This window comes from Babylonia areolata, chromosome 7 (assembly GCF_041734735.1).
Source record: "Babylonia areolata isolate BAREFJ2019XMU chromosome 7, ASM4173473v1, whole genome shotgun sequence".
Taxonomy (NCBI): domain Eukaryota; kingdom Metazoa; phylum Mollusca; class Gastropoda; order Neogastropoda; family Buccinidae; genus Babylonia; species Babylonia areolata.
Window position 1 is genome coordinate 43,437,425 of NC_134882.1, and position 15,000 is coordinate 43,452,424.

The 15,000-nt window shown below is 48.7% G+C and overlaps 1 protein-coding gene across 1 annotated transcript in view; it reads left to right on the plus strand.

Moving 5' to 3' along the window:
• LOC143284275 (uncharacterized) overlaps positions 1-15,000 on the plus strand; it is a 90,844-nt gene that overhangs the window by 18,712 nt on the left and 57,132 nt on the right. Inside the window, exons 2-4 of the mRNA XM_076590966.1 lie at positions 3,895-4,042; positions 5,447-5,644; positions 11,644-11,714. Of these exons, the coding sequence (XP_076447081.1) occupies positions 3,908-4,042; positions 5,447-5,644; positions 11,644-11,714 (404 nt within the window). The 5' untranslated portion in view covers positions 3,895-3,907. The remainder of the gene's footprint in view (positions 1-3,894; positions 4,043-5,446; positions 5,645-11,643; positions 11,715-15,000) is intronic.

Here is a 15,000-nt window from a genome sequence, read left to right on the forward strand (position 1 = left end):
TGTGTTGTGAATGTGAGATTGTGCGCATGTGTATTGTATTGTGAATGTCAGTGTGTGTGCATGTGTATTGTGAATGTGAGATTGCGTGCATGTGTATTGTGAATTTGAGTGTGTGTGCATGTGTGTTGTGAATGTGAGTGTGTGTGCATGTGTGTTGTGAATGTGAGATTGTGTGCATGTGTATTGTGAATGTGAGATTGTGTGCATGTGTATTTGAATGTGAGTGTGTGTGCATGTGTATTTGAATGTGAGTGTGTGTGCATGTGTATTGTGAATGTGAGATTGTGTGCATGTGTATTGTGAATGTGAGTGTGTGTGTATGTGTATTGTGAATGTGAGATTGTGTGCATGTGTATTGTGAATGTGAGATGGTGTGCATGTGTATTGTGAATGTGAGATGGTGTGCATGTGTATTGTGAGTGTGTGTGCATGTGTATTGTGAATGTGAGATTGTGTGCATGTGTATTGTGAATGTGAGATTGTGTGCATGTGTATTGTGAATGTGAGTGTGTGTGCATGTGTATTGTGAATGTGAGTGTGTGTGCATGTGTATTGTGAATGTGAGATTGCGTGCATGTGTATTGTGAATGTGAGTGTGTGTGCATGTGTGTTGTGAATGTGAGATTGTGTGCATATGTATTGTGAATGTGAGATTGTGTGCATGTGTATTGTATTGTGAATGTGAGTGTGTGTGCATGTGTATTGTGAATGTGAGTTTGTGTGCATGTGTTTTGTGAATGTGAGTGTGTGTATATGTGTATTGTGAATGTGAGATTGCGTGCATGTGTATTGTGAATGTGAGTGTGTGTGCATGTGTGTTGTGAATGTGAGATTGTGTGCATGTGTATTGTGAATGTGAGTGTGTGTGCATGTGTATTGTGAATGTGAGATTGTGTGTATGTGTATTGTGAATGTGAGATTGTGTGCATGTGTATTGTGAATGTGAGATTGTGTGCATGTGTATTGTGAATGTGAGATTGTGTGCATGTGTATTGTGAATGTGAGATGGTGTGCATATGTATTGTGAATGTGAGATTGTGTGCATGTGGGTTGTGAATGTGAGATTGTGTGCATGTGTATACTGAGTGTGATATTGTCTGCATGTGTACTGTGAGTGTGAGATGGTGTGCATGTGTACAGTTAGTTTCTGTCCTCTCATGTTAAATGCTTTTCGATATGGTAATATGTATTTTTTTTACCAAAGATTCTCTTGATTCCCCACAACCACCCCCCAGCCCCCGTATTTGCAGTGACAGCGCTGTCGTATGTTTTTGATGTACATGCTGTTTCAGTTTGCATGTAGAAAGCCTGTTGTCTGACTTGTGTTCTTCGCGTTGGAGATTCCTTTTTTTTTTTAATTGAGTGGAACTGGGGGACAGTGTGATTCGCTGGCCATGAATAGAAAGAAGCAGAGGTGTGGAGAGGGGGTGGGTGTGGGGTGTGGAGAGGGCGTTCATTCGTCACCCCCCATCCACCACGCTGTCCCGTGACATGTGCCGAGGTTTCTGCACGAAGCACAGTCAGGGTGCACAAAGTGTGGGACGCTCGCGGTACTTCGGACTCATTTCAGTCCACCTTGCCCGGCCTTCTGTTTATCCGTCTGTCTGTCTGTCTGTCTGTCTGTCGGTCTGTTGGTCTGACTGTCCCCATCAGGTTGTTTCTGTGTGGGGGGGGTTTGGGGGTGGGGGTGGGGGTATGTGTTTATTTGAGAGAGAACAAGAACAAGAACAAAAACTTTAATCTCCAGGCCTCCGGCCCCTAGAGAGAGAGAGAGAAATTCGGGTGATTTATTCAAAAAAGACCATACCCTTCAAGAAGACAGAGAGAGAGAGAGAGAGAGAGAGAGAGAGAGAGAGAGAGAGAGAGAGATTCGGGTGATTTGAGAGAGAGAGGGCACATGTGTGTGTGTGTGTGTGTGTGTGTGTGTGTGTGTGTGTGTGTGTGTGTGTGTGTGTGTGTGTGTGTGTGTGTGTGTGTGTGTGTGTGTGTGTGTGTGTGTGTGTGTGTGTGTGTAGTTTGTGACGCGTCCGCATAGTGTTAAATTTGAGACAACCGATATGACTTTCTAACGTTTCACACAATTTCTGGTTTTCTGTTGTCTATGTCTTTGTCTGTCTGTCTGTGTCTCTTTCTTGCTTTCCTTCTTTCCTTCTTTCTCTCTCCTTTCTCTCCTATTCACCACCCGTCTCTGTGATATCAGACAGTGGTTTTCTGTTCCTTTCATTGTGCGTGTTGAGAAAGTGATATTCCTTCCTCCCTTCGCTTCTTTCTTTCTTTCTTTCTTTCCTTTCACCGTTCTCTCTTCATTGGATCCATCTTACAACGATGTCTTTGGCTCCGGGCAAGCCAAAGAAAGCAAAGCTAGGTTAATTCATTTACTTTTTTAAAAGTCGTGTATTTACCTTGTAACCTACAGTGTGTTGAAATTTGTGCCAATATAATACAAGAAATCGATCTCCCGACTGTAGATGTATTCACTAGGAAGCATATCATATACAGTGTACTGTTGTGTGAGAATTCGAACCCGTGTAATCACAGGTGTTGCGTTGACTTGTTGGTATATTATAGGATCTGATTTTGTAGATATTTCATGAACTGGCTCTCTGGCACTGCACAGGAACACGCCGTGGATATTTGTTGCTTTTTCTTGTTTTCAGTATAGAAAATGAAATCAGGTTAGTGTCTAAGATGTCTCCGTACATGCTGAACCGCAATATAGCCTAGTTTACTAGGTCGGAAAGGTGGGGTGGTCGTGTTGTGTGCAAAAGTTTGAACTATTCTTTTATTGAATAGATAATTCAATCAATTCAACATACACATATACACTCATACTCATAGTGGAGTGATGGCCTGGAGGTAACGCGTCCGCCCAGGAAGCGAAAGAATCTGAGCGCGCTGGTTCGAATCACGGCTCAGCCGCCGATATTTTCTCCTCTTCCACTAGACCTTGAGTGGTGGTCTGGACGCTAGCTAGTCATTCGGATGAGATGATTAACCGAGGTCCCGTGTGCAGCATGCACTTAGCGCACGTAAAAGAACCCACGGCAACAAAAGGGTTGTCCCTGGCAAAATTCTGTAGAAAAACCCACTTCGATAGGGAAAAACAAATAAAACTGCACGCAGGAAAAAATACCAAAAAATGGCTGGCACTGTAGTGTAGCGACGTGCTCTCCCTGGGGAGAGCAGCCCGAGTATCACTCATAGAAATCTGTTGTGATAAAATGAAATACAAATACAAATACAAAATACAATAGGTTTAGAGAATGGATGAGGGATTGGACGTGCGTGTGTGTGTGTGTGTGTGTGTGTGTGTGTGTGTGTGTGTGTGTGTGTGTGTTTACTTTCCAGTTTGGTGAAAATATTTTTGTGTCATCTACTTTCCATGTATGAAACCTGTCTTATGTGCACGGACGTGCAGTATGTTTGCGTGTTTGAGAACATGTTTATGTGTGCACACCTGCGTGCATGTGTATATGATTTATATATCATTTGTGTGTGCCTGAGAGAGAGAGACAGACAGACAGACAGAGAGAAAGGGGGAGATAGACACAGAGAGACAGAGAGGGGGGTACTGATAGAGAGACAGAGAGGGGGGTACTGATAGAGAGACAGAGAGGAGGGTACTGATAGAGAGACAGAGAGGGGGGTACTGATAGAGAGACAGAGAGTGGGGGAGAGATGGAGAGAGTGAAAGAGAGATGAAGAGAGTGAGAGAGAGACACACACGGAAACAGGGATAGATAGAGGGGGAGGGGAACAGGGGGGAAGGGCAAGACAGAGACAGACAGACAGAGAGAGTGGGGGAGAGATGGAGACAGACAGACAGACAGAGACAGAGACGGTGATGAATCCAAAGAGGTTTTAAACCCCAAGCCTGTACCTTTTCTTTTTCAGTCCCACCGAAGCCATGATGTCCCTGCTGTTGCCCCGGAAGACAGTGGGATTTGAACCCCCTCCCATCCCCGCCTCTGCGTCCGACAGCGAGAGCGACACAGACTCCGAGGATGATGGGTCCAAGGCCATGCTGAAAAAGGCCTTTCGGGTGAGTGTTCACTCGGCTTTAAGCCCCATCAGACCACAGCACACAGCGCCACAGCAAACCGAAACACGCCAGGACCGACACCATCAGACCACAGTACACAGCGCCACAGCAAACCGAAACACGTCAGGACCGACACCATCAGACCACAGCACACAGCGCCACAGCAAACCGAAACACGTCAGGACCGACACCATCAGACCACAGCACACAGCGCCACAGCAAACCGAAACACGTCAGGACCGACACCATCAGACCACAGTACACAGCGCCACAGCAAACCGAAACACGTCAGGACCGACACCATCAGACCACAGTACACAGCGCCACAGCAAACCGAAACACGTCAGGACCGACACCATCAGACCACAGCACACAGCGCCACAGCAAACCGAAACACGTCAGGACCGACACCATCAGACCACAGCACACAGCGCCACAGCAAACCGAAACACGTCAGGACCGACACCATCAGACCACAGCACACAGCGCCACAGCAAACCGAAACACGTCAGGACCGACACTAGAATGAACCAGCCCACACCAAGCAGCACAGGATCAAACTTTTCTTCTTCTTCTTCTTCTAGTTTTTCTTTTAGTTTTTCTTTGCTTCTTCTTCTTCTGTGCGTGTGTGTGTGTGTGTGCTTGATTGCGTCTGAGTATGTATGTGACGCAGACATAAACGAGAATTCTCTCTCTCTCTCTCTCTCTCTCTCTCTCTCTGTGTCTCTCTCTCTCTCTCACACACACACACACACACACACACACACACAGACCCACCCACACACACACAGATACACACACAGACACACACAGACACACATACACACACACACGCACACACACACGCACACACACACACACACACACAGAGACACAGACACAGACACACACACACACACACACACACACACACACACACACACACACACACACACACACACACACACACACACACACACACACACACAAGAGAGCCTTCATGGCCGGTGTCTGTCCTGAATTGATCATACGGTCTTTCACTGTGAGCTCATTTCACTGTGACGACCACGAAGCGTAACATGACATTAACTCACTCAGTACGGCCAGTCCTCTCTTCTCCTCTACACAGACCCCTCGGATGTCCAGTGGGTGTCTGAATGACCCAACCTTTAGCTTCCGTCGTCAGAATTGTGGTATTCTTTGTAAACATTCACCTCTTCAGTGTAAGAGCCTTCCGCTTGTAATATTTGGATGGTGGTAATTGGGGTGAAACGCTGTTAACGTCGTCTCTTTCGCCGTTCGTATGGAGAGAGTTAAACAAGATTCCTCCTCCCTTCCCAACCCCCCCCCCCTTCCCCACTCCACCCCAACCCCCATCCCCCCCCCGACCCCCCCCCCCCCGCCCTGTCTTTCTGTGGAGGCCAGCTGACGACGAAGCACCGCATGAAACAGCTGATCGGGGACGCCGTACAGTTGGATCGTCGCAACACCGTGGTCTTCCAGGACCTGGCCGACGAACGACAACAGCTGAGGAACCGACGTCTGGCCAAGATGAAGGTGCTGGGCAGGCAGGAGCTCAACATCCCCAAAATGGCCGACCTCGTCAAGATTACCGCTGATAAGGTGAGGGGTGTGTGTGTGTGGGGGAGGGGGGCGGGGGGGGTCTGGAAGGGTGGGTGGGGGAGGGTGGTGGTGGGGGATCTGGAGGGGTGGGTGGGGGAGGGTGGTGGTGGGGGGTCTGGAGGGGTGGGTGGGGGAGGGTGGTGGTGGGGGGTCTGGAAGGGTGGGTGGGGGAGGGTGGTGGTGGGGGGTCTGGAAGGGTGGGTGGGGGAGGGTGGTGGTGGGGGATCTGGAAGGGTGGGTGGGGGAGGGTGGTGGGGGGGGGTCTGGAAGGGTGGGTGGGGGAGGGTGGTGGTGGGGGATCTGTGGGTGGGGGAGGGTGGTGGTGGGGGATCTGGAGGGGTGGGTGGGGGAGGGTGGTGGTGGGGGATCTGGAGGGGTGGGTGGGGGAGGGTGGTGGTGGGGGATCTGGAAGGGTGGGTGGGGGAGGGTGGTGGTGGGGGGTCTGGAAGGGTGGGTGGGGGAGGGTGGTGGTGGGGGGTCTGGAGGGGTGGGTGGGGGAGGGTGGTGGTGGGGGATCTGGAGGGGTGGGGGTGGGTGGGAGAGGGTATTGGGGGGGTGGGGTGGCGGAGGGTGGTGTTGGGGGGTCTGGAAGGGTGGCTTGTGGAGGGTGGTGTGGGGAGGGGTTGGGGGGCCTGGAAGGGTGTGGGGGAGGGTGGCAGAAGGGGGGCTGGAAGGGTGGGTGGGGAAGAGTGTTAGGGGGAGGGGGGGTTCTCGTTTTGTTTGTTTGTTCTTTTGTTGATTTTTGTGAATGTTTAAATTTCAGGTTTGGGGGAGGGTTGCTAGTTTTGTTTATTAGTCCTTTGTTAATCTTTGTGAATTTTTTTTTTATAATATTTTCAGTTTCTCTTTGCCCCGAGGGCTGTATGTTAAATGAACAGCATATGCATGCTTCTTCCACTTCCACTTCCAAGAAACTTGAAGAAATTATAGACACAACACTCTTTACGGCAAGGTTCTCACATAACTTTTGAAGTGCATCTGCCAAATGATAATAATGATAATAATGAAATACAGTCAGATCACCCAGCTCCTAAAAGAAAACTAACCCCACAAATGAATCAATCAATCAACAGACTAACTAAAAAAAGTTAAACAGTCAAATTAACAAACTATGCAGCAACAACAACAACAACAAAAATCGACCAACCAAGGAACTCTTACCAGTTGAAAGAAACCGACAGTCATGCAGTCAATCAACCGACACTAATCAATACCAGTCAATCAGAGGTCGAAGCGGTCGTGGACGCTGTTCAGAGGCACGGGCAGGCAGACAGAGTAGCCCAAGTCTCTTTCCATTATCCAGTATCAAGAGCGAAACTCTCCTCGGACGACCAGGCATGTCAGAGTGACCTACCCCTTACTACCATTCGCCGGAAGTCACGCATCGCCGCCCTCTGTTAACGGCCGGAAATCAACTGCATTGTGGGCCAACAGAAACAGGAAGATACTCGCTGCTGCTGTGGTGTTTATGGGTTTTGTTTGTTTGTTTGTTTTTTGTTGTTGTTTTTTGTTTTGTTTTTTGTTTTTTTGTTGTTGTTTTTTTTGTTTGGTTTTGTTCTTACGTCGTCAGACTGTAAGCGGATTTTTACGTTAAATGCCACAGAATTAGGATTGTTGGTCGATAAATCAGAGAGACAAACATATAAACAGACGTGTATGAAATATTTGAAATAACGGTTACAATAGAGGCATAGACACAGATCGAAAGAGAGAGAGAGAGGCAACATAGATAATGAGACAGAGAGAGACAGAGACAGAGACATAGAGACTCGCAGAGAGTGGAGAGGGAAAACGCGCACGCACGCACGCATGCATTCAAACACAGAGACATGTGTGCGGTTATGTTCGTACTTGGGTCACTCCCACTCCCCGAGCCCCCGTCCCCCACTCATTCTGTCTCTCTCTCTGTGTCTGTCTCTGTTTTTCAGTCTCTCTGTCTCTCTGTCTCTTTTTTTCTCTCTCTCCCTCTCTCCCTCTCTCTCTCCCCCTCTCTCTCTCTGTCTCTCCCTCCCTCTTATCCAGTGACCCTCAATAAAACATTTGTTTGTTGTTGTTCCTCTCTCTCTCTCTCCCTCTCTCTCCCTCTCTCTCTCTGTCTCTCTTTCCCTCCCTCTCTCTCTCTCTCTCTCCCTCCCTCTCTCTCTCTCCCTCTCCTCTCTCTCCCCCTCTCTCTTTATCTCTCTCTCTCCCTCTCTCCCTCTCTCTCTCTCTGTCTCTCTCTCCCTCCCCCTCTCTCTGTCTCTCTCTCCCTCCCTCTCTCCCTCTCTCCCCCTCTCTCTCCCTCTCTCTCTCCCTCTCTCCCCCTCTCTCTCTGTCTCTCTCTCCCCCTCTCTCTGTCTCTCCCTCCCTCCCTCTCTCTCTCTCTCCCTCTCCCTCTCTCTCCCCCCTCTCTCTATCTCTCTCCCTCTCTCTCCCCCTCTCTCTCCCTCTCTCTCCCGCTCTCTCTCTCCCCCATATCTTCTGTCTCTCACTCGCTAGCCTCGATAATTTCATCACGACAGTGAGACAATGGGCAAGCGTGTTCAGATGCTTTTTTTCTTTTTTGGACATTGGAAATGTTCGTCCTGAATATGATTACAGACTTCACAATAGCTTAAGAACCGCTTCATAAAAGCAGGTATCAATCATAAACTTTTAGAAAAATCGAGAGATGGTAAGTTATGCGAGTTGTATATGATCTCTCATTGAACATAAAGGCGGCTGAATCAAGCACACGTGCGCGATGATCAGTTTGTAATTGAAAAATGTGATTTAAAAAAAAAAATCGATTTTCTTCAGAAAAAAAAGACGGTTATTCAGTGGTTTATAAATGATGGCTGTGAATTTTCAGTGCAAAATCATACAAGTGCACTTGCAAGAAAAAACCACTGGGTATGAGCTGATGCTCACCACACTGACTGCACACACCGCTGTTTGCCGAAAATGTAGCAGCATTTCACCTTGGTCCCAAGCAGAAAACTTTGCAAGTAGTAGTAGTAGTAGTAGTAGTAGTAGTAGTAGTAGTAGTAGTAGTAGTGCTTTGTTATCGTTGTAGTTTTCCTTGAGAAAAAAAAACACCCATTCCCTAACATTTACAGGTGACTGGTTGAACGTGAATTTACCGGATGATTCGCTGTAATTAGCGGCGCGGATAATCTATGATTAGGCAGCCGCTCTGCGAACCCGGACATCTTAGTTGCCCGTCATTGAGTGCTGGTTCTGCTTGCCAAAATCTGCCCCCTATGCCCCCCCACCCCCATCCCCGGCCCCCCGCCCCCAGCCCCCAGCCCCCCGCCCGTCCCTTAGAGCTGCCGAGAAGGACTGGGAAGGTCTCTCTGTGCCAAGTCCTGGTCTTCACCCTGTGGGTTTTATAGGCCAGTGTTGTGATCGCAGCGGCTATCTGGCACCCTGTATGAAAATCAAAATCATAAAGGTTTATGTGTTTGTGCGTATAATTATTATAGAGGATCGGTTGTGGATCAGATTCCGAGTGGTTGTTTGCGGTTTTTTGTTTGTTTGTTCGTTTGTTTTTTGTTATTGGTTTTTTTCAGCAATCACGGAGGCGTGTGAGCTCGTGAGTGACAATTAAAGTCAGGTGGAGAGAACGCTGGTAGTGGTTTGTACAAAACATATCTCACAGTAAAACTTCCACGTTATACTTCGCATTGATCATGTGAGAAATATGCGTGAATCAGGTCGATGCGGAAACGTTTTTTTAAAGCAAAGTTTCTGTTTCGTCAAGAACCTGTACACGAAATATTTTTGGGTGTTTTTTTTCCGCTCTTGGAAACCTGACATGTTGATTTTTTTTTTTTTTTTCTGTTTCTTGTATCATATCTTTCACTGCGCATCTTGACCTTTGAAGGAAGTGACAGGTTTATCGCTGTTGATCTTTTTTTTCTGTTTCTTGTATCATATCTATCACTGCGAATCTTGACCTTTGAAGGAAGTGACAGGTTTATTGCTCCTCGTTCGACATTTCCAACTTTCAAAACGTTCAGTCGATCCAGCATTGGTACACACAAAAATATTAATGCACGCCAGGCCTGACTAAGTGAGTTGGGTCATGCTGCTGGTCAGGCATCCGCCTAGCAGATGTGGTGTAGCGTATATGGATTCATCCGAGCCCAGTGACACCTCCTTGGGAAACTGAAACTGAATCTGATTCAGCTATACATCCGACATGCCAGCCAACACGGACGGTCGCCTGTTGGCTTTGCCGACCATTGCCCAACACCCTCAGACCGCGAAGACTCCCGGTGAACCAGCACACCCTCCGCCACAGACTGTGGACCACTGCAGAACGTCTCATCATCACCCAGCTGAAGCCTGTTCAGCCAGTCACAAGAGCAGGTCCTCCAGGTTCTCTCTGTCCTTACCTCCCGTTCTCAGCCAAAATGAAACGCGTCACGGACGCCCGTCGTTCACACAGTCCCAACCCAGCTCACGTTCAAAGACTGGAGCGGATTCTGGTGAAAGAGCGTCGTTGCCATCATCATCATCATCATCATCGTCGTCGTTGTTGTTGTTGTCTTCACCGTGCAGAGCTGGATCAGAGAAACGCCTGAACAAGTTATCCCTGTCCACCAGCTCGCGTTCAGGGACCGAAGCCGGTTCCGACGAGAAGAGAGCGTTGTCGCCGCCATCATTATCGTCGTCGTCGTCGTCGACGCTTTCATCGTCATCGTCGTCGTCGTTGTCTTCATCGCGCAGAGCGGGGTCCGGGAAAGGTCCGGGCAGAGGGTTCTCCCTGTCGCTGGTCCCCATCCCTGAAGACCGGCCCGCCGTCACCTTTGAGGACAGACCCCTGTCCGCCACTCACATCAACGTCAGCCTGCTGGACCCACTGCCCTCTCTGCCACACGTGCTGCCCTCCTCTGTGGTGCACGTGCTGCCCTCTGTGGTGCACGTGCCCAGACTGTGTCTGACCCCCGTGCGGGAAGACAGAGAGACTCCCACCTTCACTCCCTGCTCCAAGCGGGTACTACGTCTGACGTGTGGTGGATGGTCCTTTCGCTGGGTGGCTGACTGCTTGGCATGTTGGTTGGTTGGTTGACTGGTTGGTTGGTTGGTTGGGTGATTTCTTGGTTGGTTTCTGGTTGGTTGGTAGGTTGATTTGGTTGACAGATTGGCTGTTGGTTGGTTGGTTGGTTGGCTGGTTGGTGATTGTTGCTGTGTTCAGCTTCCCGTGGGCACAAAATGTAATGTGTCGGGCTGATCCTTTGGATGGCTGGTTGGCTGGGTGGTTGGTTGGTTGGTTGCCTGTCGGTTTTATAGTTGGCTGGTTGGCTGGTTGGTTGGTTGCCTGTCGGTTTTATAGTTGGCTGGTTGGTTCGCTGGCTGATTAGTTGGGTGGTTGGATGGTTAATTGGCTGGTTGATTGATTGGACGGCTGGTTGATTGATTGGTTGCTGTGTTTAGTTGCACGTGGGTACAGCATCTAATGTGCTGGCTGGTCCTTTGGCTGGTTGGTTGGTTGCCTGTTGGTTTCATGGTTGGCTGGCTGATTTGATGGTTAATTGGTTGGTTAATCAATTGGGTGGCTGGTTGGTTGGTTGGATGCCTGGCTGGTTGGTTGGTCGGTTGGTTGGATGGTTAGTTGCTAGGTTTGCTGGATGGCTGGTGGATTCACTGGTTGTTGATATGTTCTTGGTCCTGTACATTTTCTCTTCATCATCCCGTTGTATCTGTCTCCTTCATCCCACCTCCTTTACCACCACCACCACCACCACCACCTCCTCCTCCTCTTCACCCAGGTGACGGAGAGGTGGATGGTACAGGGTAGGGGGCAGTCTGCATCTCGAACTTCCCCTCGTCACAAGTTTGAAAGATACTTTTCAAATACACATTTACTTCTTTAAAAAAAATTCATTCGGTTTTAATTCTGATTCACCAACAAACCATTTCGTGTTTGTGGCTGCATTCTACTCTCTCTGTCTCTCTGTGTCTCTGAAGAGAAGAAGATGTTTGTTCACTGCTATGGTGTTGACCTGCCCATTGTGGGCTGTGCTCTGTTCCAGCCAATCATCAAGTTCCGCCGTATGGCACGTGCTGTCCTGTTGCTCATCCAAGTCTGCAACGTTTGCAGAGAGTGAGTAGTAGTATTGTATTTGTATTTGTATTTCTCTTTTGATCACAACAGATTTCTTTCCTGTGTGAAATTCGGGCTGCTCTCCCTGTCACTACACTTCAGCGCCACCCTTTTTTGGGGGGTGGGGGGGGGGGGGGGGGTATTTTTTCCTGCGTGCAGATTTTTTGTTGTTGTTTTTGTTTTGTTTTTTTCCCATCAAAGTGGGTTTTTCTACAGAATTTTGCCAGGAACAACGCCTTTGTTGCTGTGGGTTCTTTTACGTGCGCGAAGTGCATGCTGCACACGGGACCTCGGATATCGTCTCATCCGAATGACTAGCGTCCAGACTCAAGGTCTAGTGGAGGGGGGGGGGGGGAGATAATATCGGCGACTGAGCCGTGATTCGAACCAGCGCGCTCAGATTCTCTCGCTTCCAAGGCGGACGCGTTACTTCTAGGCCATCACTCCATTACATCACGTCGCTAGTAGTAGTAGTAGTAGTAGTAGTAGTTGCAGCAGTGATAATCGTAATAGTTGTGGTAGCAGCAGCAGCAATGGTCGAAAAAGCAGTATTAGAGGCATTGCGCAATAAAGGTAAATAACAGTTGTTAGAAATTCTTTCTATCTCCTTTTCTGTCTCTCTCTCTCTTTGTGTGTGTGTGAGTGTGTGTGTGTGTGTGTGTGTGTGTGTGTGTGTGTGTGTGTGTGTGTGTGTGTGTGTGTAGCTGTAGTCAAGGACGCTAAAGTTTTATGTAGCTTGAATCAATGATGCTAAATCTTAACGTGGCTTGAGTCAGAGGTGATAGATTTTTACGCAGCTGGAGCCAAAGGGATTTTAAGTGGCTTGAGTCAAAGACGCTAAAGTTTAGCGTAGTTTGAGTCAAAGGTGCTAAAGTGTAACGTTGCTTGATTCAAGGGTTCTAACTTTTTATGTAGCTAAAGTCAAGGATGCTAAAGTTGAACGTAGCTAGAGTCAAGGATGCTGGATTTTAACGTAGCTTGAGTCAAGAATGCTTGTTTCACTTAGCTTGAGTTTAACGTAGCTTGATTCAGGGGTGCTAACGTTTTATGTAGCTGAAGTCAAGGACGTTAAAGTTTAACATAGCTTCAGTCAATGGTGCTAAATTTTAACATTGCCAGAGTCAAGGACGCTACAGTTTAACGAAGTTAGAGTCAAGGATTCTAAAGTTTTACGTAGCTGGAGCAAAAGTGTTTTTACATAGCTTGAGTCAAAGGTGCCAAAGTTTAAGGTAGCTTGAGTCAAAGGTGCCATAGTTTAACGTAGCTTGAGTCAAGGATGCTAAAGTTTTACGTAGCTTGAGTCAAGGGTGCTAAAGTTTTACGTAGCTTGAGTCAAGGGTGCTAAAGTTTAACGTAGCTTGAGTCAAAGGTTTCGCTTAGCTTGAGATAAGGGTGTTAATGTTTTTACGTAGCTTGAGTCAAGGGTTTTGCGTACCTTGAGTCAAGTCCGCTAGAGCTTAACGTGGCTTGATACAAGGATGCTTAAGCAGTTTAAGTTTAACGTAGCTTGAGTCAAGAATGCTAAAGCGTTACGTGGATTGAGTCAAGGGTTTTACTTGATTTGAGTCAAGGGAAATGAAGCTTTAAGAAGCTTGATTCAATGATGCTAAAGTTTCACGTAGCCTTGAGCCAATCATGTTTAAGTTTAAAGTAGTTAGAGTCAAGGACGCTAAACTTTCATGTAACTTGAGTAAAGGGTGTGCGAAAGTTTCACATCAAGCCAAGGATGCTGAAAAGTTCAACGTAGTGAGTCGTCAATCAAGGGTCTCCATAAAGTGACGCCCCCCTAACCTAGTGTGTTGTTCCTCTGTGTGTGTGTGTGTGTGTGTGTGTGTGTGTGTGTGTGTGTGTGTGTGTGTGTGTGTGTGTGTGTGTGTTGGGGGGGTGTTGTTGTTTTTGTATGTCTGTTGTGCATGTCTGTTGTGCATGTGTGTGTGTGTGCATGTGTGTGTGTGTGTGTGTGTGTGTGTGTGTGTGTGTGTGTGTGCGTTTTACATTTATTTGCTTGTTTGTTTATTTATTATCATTATTGTCTTTTAAAATTTTGTTTTTATTGATACTTTTTTTTAAATTCTATTCATTCATTTACTTGTATATTTATTTGTTTTTTATTACTATTTCTATATACTTATTTATTTTTTCTTTTCATTTTTTTTGTTGTTGTTGTTCTCAAGGCCTGACTAAGCACGTTGGGTTACGCTGCTGGTCAGGCATCTGCTTTTTAAAATTTAATTTTTTTTTTTTTAGCAGATATGGTGTAGCGTGTATGGACTTGCCCGAACGCAGTGACGCCTCCTTGAGTCACTGATATTGATAGTGTGTTTGTGTGTCCTGTGCCCTGCCCTCCTGTCCTCTGCCCTCCTGTCCTCCTGTCCTCTGCCCTCCTGTCCTCCTGCCCTCCTGCCCTCCTGCCCTCCTGCCCTCTGCCCTCCTGCCCTCTGCCCTCCTGCCCTCCTGTCCTCCTGTCCTCTGCCCTCCTGTCCTCCTGTCCTCCTGCCCTCTTCCCTCCTGTCCCCCTGTCCTCCTGCCCTCTTCCCTCCTGTCCTCCTGCCCTCCTGTCCTCTTCCCTCCTGTCCCCCTGTCCTCCTGCCCTCTTCCCTCCTGTCCTCCTGCCCTCCTGTCCTCTTCCCTCCTGTCCTCCTGCCCTCCTGTCCTCATGCCCTCCTGTCCTCTTCCCTCCTGTCCTCCTGTCCTCCTGTCCTCCTGCCCTCTTCCCTCCTGTCCTCCTGTCCTCCTGCCCTCTTCCCTCCTGCCTTCCTGTCCTCCTGCCCTCTGTCCTCCTGCCTTCCTGTCCTCCTGCCCTCTGTCCTCCTGCCTTCCTGCCCTCTGCCCTCCTGCCTTCCTGTCATCCTGCCCTCTGCCCTCTGCCCTCCTGCCCTCTGTCCTCCTGCCTTCCTGTCCTCCTGCCCTCTGCCCTCTGCCCTCCTGCCCTCTGCCCTCTGCCCTCCTGCCCTCTGTCCTCCTGCCTTCCTGTCCTCTTCCCTCCTGCCCTCTGCCCTCCTGTCCTCCTGTCCTCCTGTCCTCCTGCCCTCTGTCTTCCTGTCCTCCTGTCTTCTGTCCTCCTGTCCTCCTGCCCTCCTGCCCTCTTCCCTCCTGCCCTCTGCCCTCCTGCCCTCTGCCCTCCTGTCCTCCTGTCCTTTCCTCTGTCCTCCTGTCCTCCTGCCCTCTGTCCTCCTGTCCTCCTGTCCTCCTGTCCTCTGTCCTCCTGTCCTCCTGCCCTCTGTCCTCCTGCCCTCTGTCCTCCTGCCCTCTGTCCTCCTGTCCTCTGTCCTCCTGCCCTCTGCCC